At 35.7% G+C, this 20,501-nt stretch overlaps 1 protein-coding gene across 2 annotated transcripts in view; it reads left to right on the forward strand.

Moving 5' to 3' along the window:
- The window catches only part of LOC132923773 (sal-like protein 3), a 78,011-nt gene extending 59,395 nt beyond the window's left edge, over positions 1-18,616 (forward strand). Inside the window, exons 2-8 of one of the 2 annotated variants that reach the window (XM_060987733.1) lie at positions 569-3,361; positions 4,104-4,409; positions 8,048-8,184; positions 14,320-15,109; positions 15,733-15,878; positions 15,990-16,175; positions 16,584-18,616. In XM_060987733.1, coding sequence (XP_060843716.1) covers positions 569-3,361; positions 4,104-4,409; positions 8,048-8,184; positions 14,320-15,109; positions 15,733-15,878; positions 15,990-16,175; positions 16,584-16,937 — 4,712 coding nt within the window. In that variant the 3' untranslated portion in view covers positions 16,938-18,616. The remainder of the gene's footprint in view (positions 1-568; positions 3,362-4,103; positions 4,410-8,047; positions 8,185-14,319; positions 15,110-15,732; positions 15,879-15,989; positions 16,176-16,583) is intronic. The other variant, XM_060987734.1, reaches the window with a different exon arrangement.
- Positions 18,617-20,501: the final 1,885 nt, after the last annotated feature.

Consider the following 20,501-nt stretch of genomic DNA (forward strand, 5'->3'; position numbering starts at 1 on the left):
GACGTCTAGACTTTTACGGAAATTAAACGCGAGTCGAGCAGTGTTTAAATCATACAAAAGTTTTTATTTTTTTTTTAATTAACCACACGTTTTTTTATCTTCTTTCCTTTTTCTCTTTTTGCTATACACGCGACGAGTCTATACGGTATATACTAGTGTATTGTCACGTGCGTGGTCGTTCGTCTATCTTTTTTTAATATATTTTGTTCGTTGATCACGTGTCGATCGCCAACACATAAGACATAATATAGACTCCCTTAAGTCTGTGGTGTTATACGATTAGTGCGATTATTTCGTCACCAACCCCCCTACCCACCCCAAAAATAAAATAAAAACAACAGTCCCGTCACGGCATACCAATACGCGTCCTACTAACATAGCGCGATTAGGGATGCAGATTTGAGTTAGGCGCACTGCACAATCACGTCCGTTTAGGTTAGGCGCTGTTAGGTGCCATCAAAGTCGCGCAATAAAATTAGAAAACGCTTTATTAAAAACGCGTCGGGTCCTATACCCCGCGACCAGATCGATTGCGATGTTAATGTTGGTGTTTCGTGTTGTTGCGCAGGTGCGACATCGATGACTTCGGACGACGAAGACGACGAAGAAAACGGGCCGATGCACGGAGAAAAGTTGCCGAGAAAGTTGTCAAACACCTGCAGGCAATGTGCCATGGGATTTCTGAGTTTCTCCGAACTTTCTGAACACAACAAGACATGCGTGCTCCGCACCGGCGCCGCCAACAACGCGGCCACATCCGACGACTTTGACCACAGGAACGATCACGACGACACCGACGAAATCGAGGACGACGACGAAGCGGACGATGACGAGGACGTTGTCGACGACTTGGACGACATGGACGACATGGACGATTATCACCGTCGCGGACACCACTATAACGCGGCCGGTTTGCAGGCGATGGCCGTGGCCGATTTGAGGAGTGGCCGTCACAACATAAACAACAATAATAACAACAACAATAACAACAATAACAACAACAAGGCTCACGAAGAGCAGCGTAGACAGCGGCAGGACGCCGAAAACAACAACCGCCGTTACGGTGGCGCTCTGCAAGACTCCGTCGTCGGAGGCGACGAAATCGTGGCCGGCGGTGGTGTGGCAGTCGACGATCCGTCCGCACTGGTGCCCGCCGGTTTCCCGTTTGCCGCTTACCAAGCGGCCGTACAGGCGGCTGCCGCCGCGGCCGACGTGCCAGCGCTCCAACATCAGCAGCAACAGCAAGCGGCCGCCGGCCATCACGTGACGCTCGAAGCGCTCCAACACACCAAAGTGGCCGTGGCGCAGTTCGCGGCCACCGCGATGGCCGTCAACAACGGCGCAGTCAGCAACCAGAATGTGTTGCAAGACTTAGCCATCGTCAATTCGTCGCTGTTCACGTTGCAACACCAACAGATGATGCAGCTCAGTCTCATCCAACAGCTCCGTCAACAGTTGCAGATAAGCCGTCGTGGCGGCGGCGGTGCCGGAAGTGTCGACGGCACCTTGTCCGTGTCGCCGCCACTGCTCAGCGATGGAAACGAAGACGGCGCCGCGGTCATGTCGGCCATGGCAGCGTCGCCCAACGAAATGCCTTTGTCGCTGTTGGCCATATCGCGGAACGAAATGTTGCAACAAATGGTTCAACAGCACCAACAGGCCGGACGATCTCCGCCTCTGCCCCCACCCGTCCCGCAACAGCTGTTGCCGGCAGTCACGCCGCTTTCGATTCCGGTCCCCGTGCCGATGTCTCTGTCCACGCAACAGTCTACCGGCGACTGCACCACGCAAACGCCACTGCTTCAACTCAGCCGATCTCCGTCGCCGTCCACCTCGCGCTCGCCGACGCCCCCGCCGGCGTCGATCATGGCCATAATGATGCCCGAACTGCAACGTCCCGTTCCGTCGCCACTGCAAGCTCTACAAGCGTCCGCGGCACAAACCCCGCTGCCGCCGCCGCAACCACTTGCATCGAACTCCGCACAGACCACGACCGAGAGTGCAGCTCAGCCGCTACCGCCGACCCCGCTCCAGTCACAGCCTCAGCCATCGTCGTCGTCTTCGACGTCGTTTTCGCTGACGCCGTATACTTCGTCGCCAATCGTAACACATCATCATTCCATCCCGTCGTGTTCCGTCTCTTCCGCGTTTGCATCGTCAATCATCACCAACTTGGACCCGGAACCATCGCCCACCGAACCCAACTCGCTGGAAATGCTGCAGCGCCGCGCCCAAGAAGTGCTGGATAAAGCCAGCCAAGGAATGTTGGCCAACAATCTCGCGGACGAGCTCTCGTTCAGAAAGTGCTCGGGCAACGGTGGCAAAGGCAGTTCGCTGTCACCTTACGACGGTAAATCCGCAGGTGGCAGTGGCGGAAGCCGTGGCGACAACTTCTACAAGCACAGGTGCCGTTATTGCGGCAAGGTGTTCGGCAGTGACTCAGCCCTTCAGATACACATCAGATCACACACGGGCGAACGTCCGTTCAAGTGCAACGTTTGCGGTAGTCGGTTCACCACCAAGGGTAACCTCAAAGTCCATTTCCAGAGACACACGTCAAAATTTCCCAACGTTAAAATGAACCCGTTGCCGGTTCCCGAGCACCTAGACAGAGACTTCCCGGCGTTGATGCCACCGCACTTGAACCAGAGTCCACACCACCAGAACGGCAGCAACTCACAAATGCCAACCACCTCCACCGGCACCGTCACACCACGGTCTCCGTTGTCTCATCAGTTTTCCGTCGCCTCGTCCGCCTCGTCATTCCCGACGGCTCTGTCCAATCTATTCCGACCAAGTGGCAGCCACCACGGCCAGCAACAACAACATCAGTCGTCCTCGACAGACATAACACTCCCATCGAATATTCAAATACCCTCGCAACAACTACAGCCCGCCGAACAGTTATTAATGACAAACCACCACCAACAACATCATCACCAACAGCAGCATAATATTCACCAGCACCACCATAAGCAGCAACAGCAACATCACCTGTCGAATAATCACTCATCATCGCTACAACTCTTTCAGTTCAAACGCGAACAAGAGCAACCTGAGAACTTGAGCAAACCCGCGAACGCTGGTTGCTCATCGCGTGAATCGTCTATTCCGTCTCCTCCGCCGCTCTCCGATTCCAGTATGACGCGCAACAACAAAGATGACCCTACATGCTCCGAGTACATCGACGATATGGCCGTGGACATCGACTCGGCTGACGCAGATGGACGTCAACATGATATTGACGCCAACACTGACGACTTTAGCGTAGATACGAAGTATAGTGGCGAAGAGGAACGGACCAACAGCCCAACTATGAACGACGGGTTACAAGACCAACCCGAAAACCTGTCCAACAAAAGTAAATAATTCATAATATAATAATTAATAGTTACACGTAGTTAAAATTATGCGTTAAACATACACATGCACGAATTATTATATTTAGTTAGATTTTATCAACACCTTGTTAAAATATGTACATATTATACCTAACCTAACGTAACTACGGGCGTAACTATTACTATTACTATTATGATTTATGCACACCGTTTTGTTACCACGATTACATGAAAATTAACCATAGAAAAAATTAGTGACAAGTTAATTGTTTAGGCTCTTATTTCGATGATCGTTACTGTTATATACTCAATGTATAGACAATTGTTTGAATAAAATTATACAGCCACACTACAGAAATAATATTTATTTGGAAATACTAAAGATGATTAGGCAAAACCAGTGTAATGTTATTTCATTAATTATCGTTATTTCAACGATCATTGCTCTTGTATACATTGATTTACAAAATTATTATTTATTATTGTTAATTATTTTCAAAATCATTTTGCGTAACAATTATTGTCGATATAAGATCTTTAACGATGCAGTAAATATAATTGTACACTTAAAAAAATTATTACATCTAAGTCTATTAGTTAACTACTTACCCGACCAGCTCAGCTAAATAACTGCAACCCTAAGTACCAATTAGTTAGCTTGATTACAACCTTTGAAAACAGACTGTTTGTGAATTTACCGATCAATATATCTATTATCAAATAAACTTTAACCCTTTTAATATCGTAATCTTTTGATTTCAGGTGGTAGAGTAATGATGGCCAGCCCGCCACTTAACACTTCGGACGACTCCTTTTCGCCCAGGCCGACGTCGTCGTCTTCACGACACCACGGTTCCCGGGCCGGATCTCCCGCATCGATGTCGTTCCACAACAGCAGATACTCGCCACCTTGCGCTCTTGATTTGACACCCAAACAGTCGGCATTGACCACCACTGCCAATCACATCATGTCCGCATATCTGCCACCGGCATTCGCCGGGCTCATGTCAGGTTCCGCCAACTCCACAGCCGGACTTCCGGGCCACGGACCATCATTCGGACCATCCGGTAAGTGTCACAAGTCGTTTATTTGTAGAAAAATGTTTAAAAGAAAAAAAAACCCGAGACATCCGTTTCGCTATTATTGTTTTGGCGTTGGCTTATATTTTAGACCATCGCCGCGCACATCACGTGCCATTGTGTGTTGCCATTGCGCGCAGTTATGAATAGACACTCTCGATCGTACACATTTTTTCTAAATTCAATTTAATTCGTGTAAAATAACTATTCTTTTCGTCCCGGAGAATAAATTGCACGCACTTTTTGGCACCGTGTCAAGCACGCTCGGATGAAAAACGCGTCGCATACATCACGCCTGAATTCCTTATGTTATATTATCATCGCATTATTGTCTGGTAAAATGCATTGACATTTAAAACGTTGAAATGTTCATCGCGTCATTAAGTTTTATATTTAGATGCATTCTGTCACTTTGTTGACTAAATCAATAGAATCTCGAGCATTTCTTTTTTGCCGACTACCGCCCGAGACGAGCTTTTTCAAAACCATGTGCGCATTATAATAATAATAAATAATGATGATCATAAAAATAATAATAATTTTAAGTTTGAACGCTTAGAATCTATTCTATGACCGAATATCATTTAATATTTTGTAATAGTAGCCACGATATTCGATATAATGACGCTATCAAAATATAAGCTTTATTATGTATCTATTAGTTAACACCTCACTATTATTATAATGCTGCGCATAATAATTTTTTCTAATAATTGTTTGTCTTCTTTTCGTTGGCAAACGGCGTACGATCCCGGCACGTGTGCGGAAGTGGGGGCATAAAATTGTTATTATTATCATCATAATCATGACCCATCTATAATACAATCAAGTAGCTTAAAAAAGATGATTATAAACTATAATACATTATTATTACACCTAATCTAATATGTTATTAAATGGTATAATTAGTACCATAACAGATGTGTTAAGATTTGGTGTAAACAGTAGGTACGCGCGTAGTATTAAAAGTAGTAGTAGTATTCTACATGTATAAATAGAAATATTACCAGTTACCGCTAATAACAATAATAAACTGTATAACGAGTTGAAGTTTTTATTGTACACGGTGACGAGATGAGATGCCTACACTTCTCTCCTGTGGGCCGATACATTTCAATTTTTTTTTTTTTTTCGTAAACGCGAATAGTATTCCGTGATTTCATTGGAAAACCATTTTTTTTTGTTCTAATTTAATTTTTTTTCGTGTCGATTAATATCCATTTCACGGTACACTCGATACACACGCCGTCGCATAATATTTTATTGATGATAATAACACGATGGAAATTATTCTCAACGCACCCAACTGATAAATCGTAGTATCATTCCTTTGTTTCGTACGTTCTTCCAATGCACGTTCGTTGTATTTTATCGTTTTTATGGAGAATAAATAAGTAATTATAAACGCCGTTGCCATTATTTATCGTGCTATTATCGTATATAAGCACCGACCACATGTGCGTCACATGTCTTTTTTTAAAACACCGTAATATAATGTTACTATTATTTTCATTATGCCTTTACACGCCGAATGATGTATTATCGGTATTTACATATACATATTTTTTTTGTTTTTAATTAAAAACATAAATTATAATTATTTTGCTTGCCGACGCGCGGAAGAATTTTGTTCGCCCGCTATTATTTCGAAATCATTGCCGTCGGGTATAAATTAACACGGATTTATGTTTGAGACGCCATAGCCATTAATAATGAACGGTAAAATTTAGAGTCGATAAAAAAACAAACATTGTTACGATTTTCACTTATAACATTTTTAGAATTTTATGAGATTATTGTTTATACAATATTCATATTTTCGCCGACAGAATTTCGTGTGGTTCAATAATAATAATAATAATATTATTGTTTTTGTATACTCGCGCAGCCTTGTTGAGTGCATCTGTTAATAAAATTCAAAATTTTAAACCCGCCGCGCGCTGTGAATGGTTTTACGATAGTGTTACGCGACTGCTATACCTATAATATTTTACTATAATATTGGCGAATGGCGATACCATATGAGATCTCAAAATAAACAGCTCGAGTGATAAACATCTATATATCTAATTAGTAATTAATTAATAAACATTACGTTACGCCACCAAACGTGTTCTGTAGTACAGTTTTATACTTATATTTAGTTATTAAATCTCCAAATATGTGATAGTATACAGTTTTTCCCAATGGTCTATGAATATGAATAATTATTATAAAATATTTTTTCTCCTCAGCAATGATTGTATTATTATGCGGTGGGAAATAATATTATGTCGTTAACTTCGATCGAATTAATGAATTCCATATATTATAGTTATTTATAATGTATTTAATTATAATATATCTCAATAACATAAAACTGGTCTCTTTTTTTTCATTCTAATGCACTTATATATAATAATTATAATATATTCATAAATAATAAACAATTTAATTAAATTACGAAAAAATAATATTTTTTATGTATTTTTATGTACATAATATGTGTATTGTGAATACTCGCATGGGTTTACTCGTCACTATATGTTTATACAACGATCAAAAATGTGATTCATTGATTTTATTTCTAAAAAATATTTCATTCGCTTAAATATATTTTTTTAATATATTGTAATATATTACAATTTTGTTTCAACTGAATATTGCTAAAAAAAAAAAAAAAAAAGTATATCTGCGATCAGACATCGAAAGCAGTGTAGGTTTAGTATATTATAATAATAATATATGCATTCAGTTTGCTCACCTTGGCGCTTAAAAGCTAGTATGAAATTATTTTCAATAAGAGATCAATACGATAAATCATACTAATTAGCACTCAAAAACCATTCTGCTGAGGCGCAACTCGGTTTACCCAAAACGGAAAAGATATCATCGAAAACGGGTTTTTCTGTTTATCTATATACGTTCCGCCGTTTATTCGCAGTCGGCCGAATGCGTTCAGTAATTTACTGGGATATTTCCCGAAAATGACGTTTGTAAAGTACCATCTGTGTTCAATTTGGTTGATTTAGTGGAATACGTGAAAAATTTGAAACTTTTATTGCCCCAAAAAGTGTTAACCGAAAGAAAAATAGAGTACACTTCATTGTAAAACCGCCCCCTCGCTCTGCACGGAATCTAAAATGGCATATAAAATATAAATAAACGAATGTCGTGACTTGTGAGACGCGGGTTATTTTTATACCGAAAACAAGATGAAACGAATATTTGAAACATTTGCTTGCACATAAACAGTATTTTAGAAAAATCACATTTCAGGAAAAAAAATAATCTTATACATTATATCATGTCTCGGTAACGCGAGATGTTGTTGATATAATAATAATATGTAAGATATTCATTTCGCTAAAAAATGCGAACTCGCGATATCATCTGGCATAATAATAATAATAATAATTATTATTATTATTATTAATATTTTGATTTGTGTCCCCCCTCTCGCCCGTCACATGTGCAAAGTACTTATCCGGCGCACGTCTCCGTCGTTGACGGGGCTTGTTGGACCGGGTGCTTAGATCTTATTTTTATTATTATTTTTAATATTTGTGTGTCGGGGTTGTTACCTACTACCCCACGTGCGCGACAAAAATTATGCAAAATAATTATTTCCGATGTATATGTTTTAGCTGCTCGAGGAAATACCACGTGTAACATCTGTTTCAAAACGTTCGCGTGCCACTCTGCTCTCGAAATCCACTACAGAAGCCATACCAAAGAGCGACCGTTCAAATGTACAGTGTGCGACCGAGGATTCTCGACAAAGGTATGATCAACACGATTATTAATTAATAAATTAGAATCTAAACCGTTAGCCTCTGCATGGCCGGATTGGACTGATGGCACTATAAAATAAACAACCTGAATGATGCTCACATTTTCAAGACATTTTTATTGAAGAAACATAAAAAATGTGAAAAATACAATTATTATATGTAATATATTAATTGTTCATTAGTAAATAGGTGTATCCAACATAAATATTAACGATATACGCAATATTGCACTTAAAAAAATGTCCATAACCCGTTGTGCCCTCGTTCCACCCAGAATCCTCCTCCTATCCGGTCAAAATCAACAGTTCGCCGCAAAATTGAACTAAAAAATACTCTCGAACGATCGGTGTTAAATTGTATTGTGTTTTTTGTAAAATCGATTACGGCCTTAGGAGATGAGGTTGTTCACTGCTTGAATAGTATTGTTCGCGTACATACAATACTTGTAAAAAGATCGTTTTCCTGTTCGTGTTTAATACTATATATATTATATATTATATTCCAGTGAGGACTAGAACCATTTAATTTTTTCGTTCCAACAAACGAACATTTTTTTGTCAATCGACAGTTATTTGCATCTTCTCTTACAAATAAAAAAAAACCTACGGTCTATCTCCTTTTCATACAGACAACTAAAATGACAGTACAATTGTTAGAATGAACAACGACACGTATTTTATTGTATATAATATGAGATACCAAATAGGTATACAATACCATTTAAATTACTTGATTATTATTTCATAGTTAAAATCAATACCTATCTTTTGATATTCTAATATACATTGACATATTGTTCTCCGTTGTATGAATAACCGTTTAAAATACCTTTAATGGTATTTATTATTATTAGTGAGGAGATTCCGTTCACTTCAGTCATTTATAACTTGAATCCTACAATTTTTTCTAGCTACTTGTTCAATAAATCGGTGAAAAAAATATGGAATATAAAAAAGAAAGGTCTATCCGTCCAATTGGATAGATTATTTTAGTTCCGTATTTTTGTTATAAGGAGTTTGGTGCCAAACAACAAAATTGTGTAGTATCAAACCTATAATAATCGCATTGTATTCTGAATGCACCGACCGATTCTCATATTTTTAACAATAATTGACAGCTATAAATAAATGTTTACAACATTGACACAACCAATGTTGAATTTTCTATGGTCGATCGGGTTCAACCGTTCTGTCTCTACTTTATTAACACGATGATAGATTGATAGATAATAATATTCATATTAATATATAATATTACGCTTGTTGGTCGGCATCTCGATACACCCAAGTACTGGTGCCTGGCAGTATACCTATACGCTTCGCTTTCTGTGACAGGTTACAGGTAACATCGTCGCGGATTCGAGAGAGCCGCAGCTATCGCACTATATTTTCTCATTTTCCCCGCTGTCGCGGTCGTTTTGCTGAAGGTTGAGTAATGGATTAATTCCTCGATCCATCTTAACGAATAGTGGGAAAAAAACCTGTTGCTTTTACGGGCAAAAGAACGATATTGATCTAAATAGTAAATACAAATATAATACAAACGAAAAAAAATTCTACACTTTTACTTTTACCTATACATACCCATAGCTATGTTTATCATCGTGGAATATAAATACTCGAGCGTTCCAACGTCAACGGCATTGTGTGCGCTGGTTAATTTATTTAACTAGGACGTTCATATTTTATGCATAATATTATGTGAATTTTGTTTTGACATTTACGTTTGTCGGGTCTGTCCGAAAGCGAGTAGAATAATATTTTGAAACGATTTTCATTTTTATCCCACGGTCCGGTGTTCGATTCCGGTGTGTTGTTATAAAACAATATTATTTTAAATAAATTTATAATATTTGACATTCGAAAGCACACATATTATATAAAACACATTCATATGATATAAATTGTCACGAAACAATCTCAATAACTAAATGCCCGACTCGAATCAGACATTATAGCCGTCATTATTACATAATATATAAATATAATATCGGTCACATAAACTAATTTAAATAAATAAACATATTTATATTTGTTACAAATGTTTTCCTATAACAATACGTTCAACTGCATATCACCGCTTTGCAAAATAGTCGCCAGATGTGATCCTTTATGGACATTTCAACATTATTTAAATTTCTCTTGGCGGTTTTCATCGCAATTTTTTTTTTTTTTTTTTTTATAATGCATTTCTATTTATATTGTATTTTTCGAATTGTTCTCTAACGTGCACAAATAATTTAACCGTACAATACAAAACCTTATTATTACTTGTTTAAAAATAAATACATCGACGAACCGGAAAAAAAAGACTTGCTACTCGTATTTGAAGACGAATAATATTCTCTTTAAATATTCAAATATAAAATGTGTATGTATATAAAAAAAAAAACAGCAAAAACAATAGACCACCACTACCGGTTATCTAATCGGTACAAACGATTCCATTTATTTGACGACATCGCACATAAATTTAAACGAAATGTGAATCATCATATTTCATTGTTTCAATACTATTTTTAGTATCTTTTCTTTTATTCCTTCATTGCATAATTCCCTAATATAATTATAATTTATTTGTAAATAATTAATTACGCAATTGTTACTAATAAACGAATATTATGCTAGTTTGTTTTTACATAATATTGTTATGTAGAAACTAGACAATTTAGAAAAAAATTATAGTTTTTAATCTAGTTTCGTAAAATTAGGTAATTAGTTTTGGCGAGCGCAATGTGAATTATTGTGAAACCATAATACTAAAGCATAATATTACAATACGTAGCAATAATTGCAGAATTTATACGTATAAATCTTACTATGCTTCATCTCAGTGACTTTAGAGTAGGAGTACCTTAACTAAAACTATATTGCTTATATAATATTGTATTATACTAAAAATACAATTATTATTATATTATGTCGTCATGCAAATGAGTTGAATGAAATCATAAAAATCATATCGTTTTAAATAATCTTAAATTCCCTACTCAACGTGTATTTTTATTAGTTATTACGAGTATCTATTATACATAATATTTCATACATATCATGTATAGATACTAATAATTTATAGCATTATTAATTCTCTGCCCATAATCGTATCTGTCGCCTTCCATTAATTTAATCACATATAAAATAAAACCACCGTTTACTTATAAATTATAATACATTTTATAAAATGTTATTTTTCTTCTCCCTGACACGTTATATAACGTGAAATTATGATATTAACTTATTTACAGGGTATAATCTATCCTAGCACATGCCTACATAATATTATATTATTACATTAAGTATGTGTATACGGTGACGCATTTAGGGAGTGAGCGACAATATCCCAAAACTCACATTTTTAAAGCGGTGGCAATTTTTCTTATACATTTATTATTACTATTTTCAGTTTATTACAATATTATTGTTTTAGCTGTTTCGCAGAATATATTAAAAATCTGACTTTTTTTATTTTAAATCTCGAGATACAAATTTTATATCGATTTAAGTATTTAACATTTATGATAGTATTACATTATTACTACAAAACAATATTAATCGTTTTTCGATAACAACCCACAACTATTTAAAAATATTATTATCTTTTTAATATTATGTATACAGTTTTTATTTCTAACATAAGACAAGAATGATATTTTTTAAAGACGTAAATAATTGTGTTGTCCGTATAGGTGGTACTACATTTAGTACATCCCTACCCATAATATGGCCGTAGTTAATTTTACACATCATTCGTTTCGTTAACCTACACTGAGATATCGCGGTGCGCGTGCGTCTCTATAAAGAACGGTCGTCAAATCCATAACATGTTGTTGTATGACGATGGAAACGACGAAAACGGTTTATAATTGCGAGCTGAGATCGCTAAAATCATCATTGTCTGTCTACAATACCGAATCGAAAACGTTTCCACACAAATCCGTCACATACATCCGTCATTTTTCAAATCACACATTATACGTCTTGTACAGCATATTACTATTATCTGTTTCACGATTCATCGCGTTTTTTTGTTGTTTTTTTTTTACATTCGTAGAAGAAAACGTACAGTAAAATTCAACGGCAGTGACGTGGATTAATTTCCACAGTCATTTATGTTTCGTAGTGCAATTTGTTTTGTTTTTTTTTTGTCTTTCTATTCTATACGGTTTCTCGTGTAAAATAATGTTGTTCTTTTTTATTACTAATTTTCTCTTTGTTTTTTCTTCACTCGGATACCTATATTTTTTTAATATGTTTCGCTGGGATGCTCATTTAGTAGTAACGTACTCTGCGAACTGCAGAGGTGTACCACTTCCATTTCACTGTGGTGTGTGTATATGTGTGCATGTGTACCTATATATATGTTTGTTTTCGAAATTATTTCCACTTGATATTGCCGACGGCGAAGTGACGGTTTTTAGTCAACTTATTATACATCATCATACACGGAAATGGAATTTTTTTTTTAATTGAAAACAATAAAATGTGTGACGGTTTGTATATGCGTGATTGGATTTTTTGGCCGGATTCACGCTGTTTACCTTTGACCGTATTTTTTATATACATATTTTCACGTGTGTATGTTATTTTATGATATTATATGTTTTCCATATTCATATCCCGCGACGGAAATTATATTGTTACGATCTATGACCGTGTGCTGCAGCATTTGGTGCGAAATTATTTTGAATCTCACTTATTGAAAAAATAGTAGAAATTAACCGAATAAGTTTTTCAAAACTATTTTTATTTTACATAAATTCTTAAACAAAACAATAAAATGTATTTTATCATAATAATATAAGAGGTATAGTATGAACTGTGATTTAAAAATTAGGTACCAGAAACTGAGTTTCGAAATGTTTATATCGTGGCCATTTTTCGCGAATATTATTCAGCGCCAGAGAATTCTAGCGGTGCGAATACGTTGGGCTAATAATCGTATTATATATCTATTCGTAAACCGAAACCGCACGACGTCTGCGGTGCCCCTCAAAGTACGTGCATACGAATAGAGATGCGTACTCGGCCGAAATTACGTTCGAAACGACTTATATGTGCTCGTAATAATGTAGACGAGAGTGGTAAAACTATACGTTGTCGATGGAGCTGTTGAGGAGTCTTTAAGTTTTCGGGAAACATTCCTGCGCGCCACTATTATTGTACACTTCTGATTTGAAATATACACCCGCGAAAAGCAACTTTGAGAAATAATAAAATATAATATCAACGTACGAAAAATTGGAATTTATACATTTAAGCGCAACATAATAAAATAATAATAATCAAATCAACTCACCGCCGCACAAACATACCACACAATCTACACGTCACTGAGCATGCATTTCAGATGGCATACCCTACGAAACGTCAGGCAAAACAATTATCATAAATTCATAACCGCCGTCGTTTACGCAGTCAAGTTTTTCGTAACTCAACATGACATAACCTCACGATAACAATTTTTAATATTGTTATTCGAAACGCCATTCCTCATTCGTGAACCGCCGGTGGTTATATTAGATCGGTAAACGCACGCGGCTCGAAACTCGTTGAACACGAGCTTTTATAGCCTTGATAGGGGAGATGACGTGTTTACAAGACGACTCTATTATTATTATTACAAATATTCTTGTCGGATCGCGTGCAAGTGCTTGTTATGAAAATGCCTTCCCTTCGTCGTGAGGTTTTATACGTTAATATTATTAATTATATTTGAAGGTGTAAAAATTGATTTTTCCGAATCCGGTATGCGTCACCACACAGTGTAATAAAGTCTCTCGCCCCTAAGTACATTTTATCATCACATCATAAATAAGTGTAGATGTTAAGGAACGTGTTGCCGTATGGGACGAGACGACACGTTATACCGTGTTTTATTTAAGTATACCTACTTGTATAGTATAGCCGTATAGGTATTTATATATTTGTTGGTTACTATTGAAACACGCGGTTTGCTCTGCTCCGTCACGTACGATACACCAACCCTAATTGTCCACCACCCCATCCAACCCTTAATATCCCTCACACCACCACCACCACGACATGACTCGCGATGTCATCGTTATAAAATAAATATCGACATAATGGCACAACAGACTTTCAGTATGTATTCTGCATGTGTTGCAGGGTAATATGAAACAGCACATGCTAACGCATAAGACACGAGACATGTCGTCGACGGGCGCCGGCGGAGGCAGCTCGTCGAACAACATGTTCGACGGCAACAATTCGACTAGCTGCGGTCACGACGACACGGCCAGCAACGCGAGTTCCGAAAGCCGGGACGCGGCCCAGCATCATCTGCATCACCAGCAGCACCACCAGCATCAGATGCATCACCACCAACAGCAGATCATGCTGTTGAGCGTAGCAGCACAAAACGCCGCCGCCGCAGCAGCCGCCGCCGCCGCTGTAGCCGCGGCCTCTGGACCGTCGTCGTCCGGAGCGGTGACCGGTGGAGTCGGGCCTCGATCTCTGGCACCGCCGCCGCCGCCACCACCGCCACCACCGCCGCCACAGCAGGTCGTATTGCAACAGCCTACAAACGGTTTGATGACCGCCGCGTCCAGTACCGCGACTACGGTATCGGCCAACGCGTCCACGAGCACCGGGCCGTCGTTGACCAGTACCGCGGTCCAGTCGGTAGCCGACTTGTCCCCGCCACCGGCGCAACAACAAGCGTCCGCATCTGCTCAGACGCCCCCGTCGCAACCACCGTCGACTAAATCCTCCATCCAACCGGTGGTTACACTGTCCGTACCCACTGTTGGCCAGCAACAGTACAACGCCTCGGGCTCCAGTTCCAGAAGACCACCAACCGCGACCGAGGGCGGTATGTCGTCTTCTTCGTCATCGTCGCCGAAACGCTCATTGCCCGATCCTGAAGCTGGCCAGCCGTCGGCCAAGAGACAAACAAGTAAGCTAGTAGTACAGCAGTAGTAGTAGTTGTTAAAATAATATCATCGCCATGATGCATCATCAGAAATTTGATTGATCTGCCCACGTCAAACAGACTTTAAAAATTATAGTTCTATTCCTGGTAGGGATTAACATTGCGATTGTTCATCACCTAAGGGTGGCAAAATAAGCAATTGCTACAAACGAATAAACTATATTCAACCCGTAACTCAAAATTGAATTATTTTTTTAAATTTGTTTTAATGATTACATTATTCTTTCTTTATTGTCGTATGTATTATATTATTGTTATTGCGTCAATATTATATTATTTTGAATTAAATATCTCACATCAAAATATAAAAAAAAATCATCTATAATAATGTAAACCAAACGACTCGATCTGGACGAATAGTCAAAAGGAAAAAATATAACTATATCAATATTTAAATGACTTGTACATACTGTCTATAATAGGTCTTATACCCGACCTAATGTCGTTATCGATTAGCAACCTTTAGTATTCAGAACTCTTTTACTTCTTTTAAGTCTAATGATGGCTGTGTAATGTGTATTTATATAATCAATACCATAACTGTATACAATGAAATAACTAAAATTATTTTGCTTATTCGTTTGAAGGTTCGCCCAAACACTTGTGTCACGTGTGCAACAAGAACTTCTCCTCGTCCTCCGCACTACAAATTCACATGAGGACCCATACTGGTGACAAGCCATTTCGTTGCACGGTGTGCATGAAAGCGTTCACGACTAAAGGCAATCTCAAAGTAAGCTTATTCGATTGCTATTTACCTTAGTGTCTCGGAGGAGATTTATTTAAAAAAATATGTGTATGCGTATGTGTTATTAATATCGCTGTTTGTTTCGCTGATGTACAGGTGCACATGGGAACGCACATGTGGACAAATGGAACGTCCAGGAGAGGACGAAGAATGTCTCTGGAGCTTCCGCCGTTGCAAATCGCCAACAATGTCAAAGAAACGGACTTCCTACAACGGAGACCAGAAATCTATTACCATCCGTTTCTACCCAGTCCCTTTTTAAATGGAATTCATCAACAAAAGGTGATTACACGATTCCTTTATGGTATTTTTTTTATCTATCATTTTTCAATAGTACTTAGTACTATAAATATTTGAATATTATTACGATGATAAGGCGTTGAATATATTTTTTTGCGTATGGAAAATAATCGCTACCTGTTAAATATTTTGGTCGTGATATATTTTTATTATAACAACTGCGATTTGTGCTATTCATTGTCACAAATTTATGTTTTAATTATTTTTTTTATTATTATTATTGATGCGTTTTGTCCAACTATCGTTTTTGTTTCATTCCGATCCGTAGATATTGATAAAATTTAAGCAATACTAATACAATAATAACAATACAATATAAAATAATAACAACTTTATTATAGACATACCATAGTAATTTATTAAATTATTGTTCCTGTTTTTTCCCTTCAGATCAACGAGATATCTGTAATCCAGAACGTTAACAGCAATGTCAACAATCGCATTTTGGGCGGATTCGGTAACTTTGGTGGTGGCGGTACGTTTCCTGGTGACATGATGAAACAGGAACCTAGCATAGCCGCCGACAAGCAGAACAACATCATGTCGTCGTCTTCATCGCCACCTTCCCATCATATAAGGACACCACCACTTTGGGACTTACACTACGATCGGCAGACGGCCGTCAACATCAAGTCCGCCGACGACCATCAGCTCAACAACTGTGCGCCCCAATCGCCACAATCATCGCCGATAGCGCACACTAATCACATCTCCCAGAACCGCACCGAAGGTCTGGCTACATAACATTTACTCGAGTATTTGCGTTTTAACCGATGATAAAACTCAAATCGCATTGTACATTTTTATTTTATTATTATCATTGTGACTATCATCATTATTTTTACTATTATTATTATTGCTATTTTTATGTTATTATTATTTTACTAGTAATGGATCTTACTATAATTTTATTTTTTCAATGACTTGACGTCAATACGTCATAATAATGTTATAAAACGCTCTTGAGCGACACGCGGCAAAAAGATCGCAGAGCTGCTATCTGTTGGTCCCTATACCTTTGTGAATCGTTGGTACTCTAGACAGAAATAAAACAAAATTATTAAACATAATATTGTCAGAAAGGGTTTTCTTACATGTTAAAAACGCTTGAACTAATGTTTACAAAATATTTTCTTTTAACCTTTTAATTTTTTTTTATTATTTTAGAATTGATTTAAAAAAATATTTTGTAAACACTATATTTTTCTTGCAAAACATAAAAACAAAAACACCTTTCTGACAGTATTTAAAAAAATATTTTTGTTTTATTACTGTCAGCAATTTCCAATACTTACTCGACTGTGTCGAGCTTTTGATTGATACATTTTAGTTCTAAACGCTACAACATAATGAAATCTTGTTCAAAATTTACTCGACGTCCTCATTTAGTACTTGTATAATAAAGGATATTTTATTCGATTAAATTTTTCGCCATAATGTGGCCATTCAATAAGTCATATGGTATACCCGTGACTTGAATTATTCTCATAATAATATGCACTACAGTGAAGTCGACCAAGACACTGGTCAATAATTAATTTGATAAACATGTCTTAATAACTAATGAATAAGTCATATTAGCTATTTTGGCAGTAACTAATGAATCATTATTATTAGAAACAATAATACTAAGTTTCATCTATTTATATAATAATATGTACCTATATATTTATCTACCATTATCCATTAATTTTTTTATTATGACGATCAAATCATTGGAATGTCTTATTGTTTTATGTTAGTATCATCGTTTATTATTCGTATGTGTTAGTATCATTGTTTATTATTAGTGTATCCTATGTATTGTTTAGGACTGTTAGTGATCATAGTTATCATTTTTGTGCTTTCCTTTTGGAAGAATTATTTGTCCTTATTATTATTTTTTATTTTTTGAGGTAGTTAAACTACCTATAAGTAGTATAACTACTTATGTTTATTTGAATAACAATTTATTAGTATATACCTTTTATTACTACCTACAATCACTTTTTTTGACATCATAATGTTATACCATTATGATGATTTTTTTTAAATTCAAATGCGCATAGGTATGACGTTTTTTTTTAAACCTTTACTCTGAATATAAGTGATTGACCTATTAAAAAAATAAATAGTGTAGATTAGATCATCATTAGTGACAAACGATAATACTATGTTAATTTTAATTTATTTATTAATATTAATATTATTATTATTAGTATTGTGTGTTTTACTATTAATATTTATTTATGTTTTAAAAAGTATTATTGTATGGAAAATGTATCATGCATATCTCTGGGTATATCAATACCAAATCATGGTGCAGTTTTTGCTAGATTTTAAGTATTACTATTTTAATTTTGATGATGATTGCCAGTTGGTTCATTTGTTTGATTGGCATCAAATTATAAAGCTGTTACAATAAAATGCTTTTAAATATAATATTTGAGTTAAGTTATGTACATCCTGTAAATTATTATACGATTCACAGTAACCTCATGTATAAAACAAAACAAACAGGCATGTTTATTTATACTAATTTCATAGGTACTCGTAATATGTCATTATGATATGAAACATGATGTTTATACATTTTTTTCAATAATTTTTCAGTGAATTACAGAACAAATAATTTATTAATGAATTTTAATTTTGAATTAATAACGATAACTTTTTATTTTAATCCATATGTACAAACTTAAATAATAAAAAAAAAAAAAAAATTAAAAAATTAAAAAAAAAAAGTAGATAATCATATTTTAGCGCAATTATTTAGGTATGATAATAATATTGGTAAATGGATCGAAAATACCAACGTTGTATGACTTGCCTACATGTTCAAATTTATGCGACTGTACTGATAAAAGTATGCTATTAATGCCCATCGTTTGTGTACATATTACGAGTGTTTGTTTGTATGCTCTATATCTATACACACATTTATTGCATATTATTAATACATTGATGAATGTTCCTAAATTTACTAGTCCGAAAATAAAATTGTAATTTTTATGACTTGTATAAAATAACCGTGATTAACTGTACTATATACATATTTACATATTATATATATGTATATATAAAAAAAATGAATGTATTATTGAATGTGAATGTGTGTATACATATATACATATATCTATATATTGTTCATTGTTTATGCATAATATATATGTGGATATATAAATGTAAATTATATACGTATAATATACATGATAATATTAGGACCTAAGGTATAGAATTATTTTTAAAAATGTCCACAATCATCACTAGCAATGAAAATAATTACGGCACTAGGAAAATTGAACCTTACTTATCAATCATTGTCTTGGTAATTTCTACTTAGCAATTGATCACTGTTTTCAGTCATATTATAAAACATTATTATTATAGCCTCTTAATGTACAATTTTTGTGTGAAATTTTAAACGTATTACATTTATTTCGATTAAAAACAAAAAAAAACCTCTTGATAATATTTAAACATTGGTTTAATATAGTATTCACTTATATTATAATTATACGACTAAAGTTAAAAAAATAAAAATTATCATAATATGCAAAGCTATACACTTTTATTATCATTTGTATTAAATGTAAATATCTATTTTTAACGTATAAAGCATTTAACTGTTATGATTTATGATGATTTCCTTTAAAATTAAACCCCGCATCACGAAAGTATTTGTACATAATTTATTGAAATATTTATAAATTATATACATGAAACTTTGATTATTTATTCGAGTTTCATTGTGATAATTAAAATCGCACTCCTAAATGTGGCAAGGGTGTGTGAATAATATTATATTATATTATTATTATTATTATTATTATTTTTATTAATTTTTTTTTTTAGTTAACTAGATACTTAATTTTTATGTTTGTGATTTACAGTTTAATTGTATATCATTAATTGTAAATAGAATATATTACGTAACAATGGTTTAAACATTTATTTAATTCATACATACATAATATTATAATAACATGTAAATTATATTTTCAATTATTTGCATATTATATGTACCCAACTTGATTTGATTAGTTAATCATATATGTATGTACATTATACCATAATATAATATAGTAAACAAAATACGAGTTTACTAGACATTTTTAGTATATAAGATTTTATTGTTTTGACATGTAAACATTTCCTTGACATAATTATATTTGTGCAAAAATAAAGACGATTATCATGAAATTGTTGATTTGAGTTTTTATCATATTTTACCTTGTCTGTGGTGTTACACTACCATCCGTGAGGGATCTTGATGGACAGAAGTCAAACGACCTCCCTCTAACATCTCTATAGTCAAATTTCAGAGAC

The sequence above is a fragment of the Rhopalosiphum padi genome, chromosome 3, assembly GCF_020882245.1.
Source record: "Rhopalosiphum padi isolate XX-2018 chromosome 3, ASM2088224v1, whole genome shotgun sequence".
NCBI classification, from domain to species: Eukaryota; Metazoa; Arthropoda; class Insecta; order Hemiptera; family Aphididae; genus Rhopalosiphum; species Rhopalosiphum padi.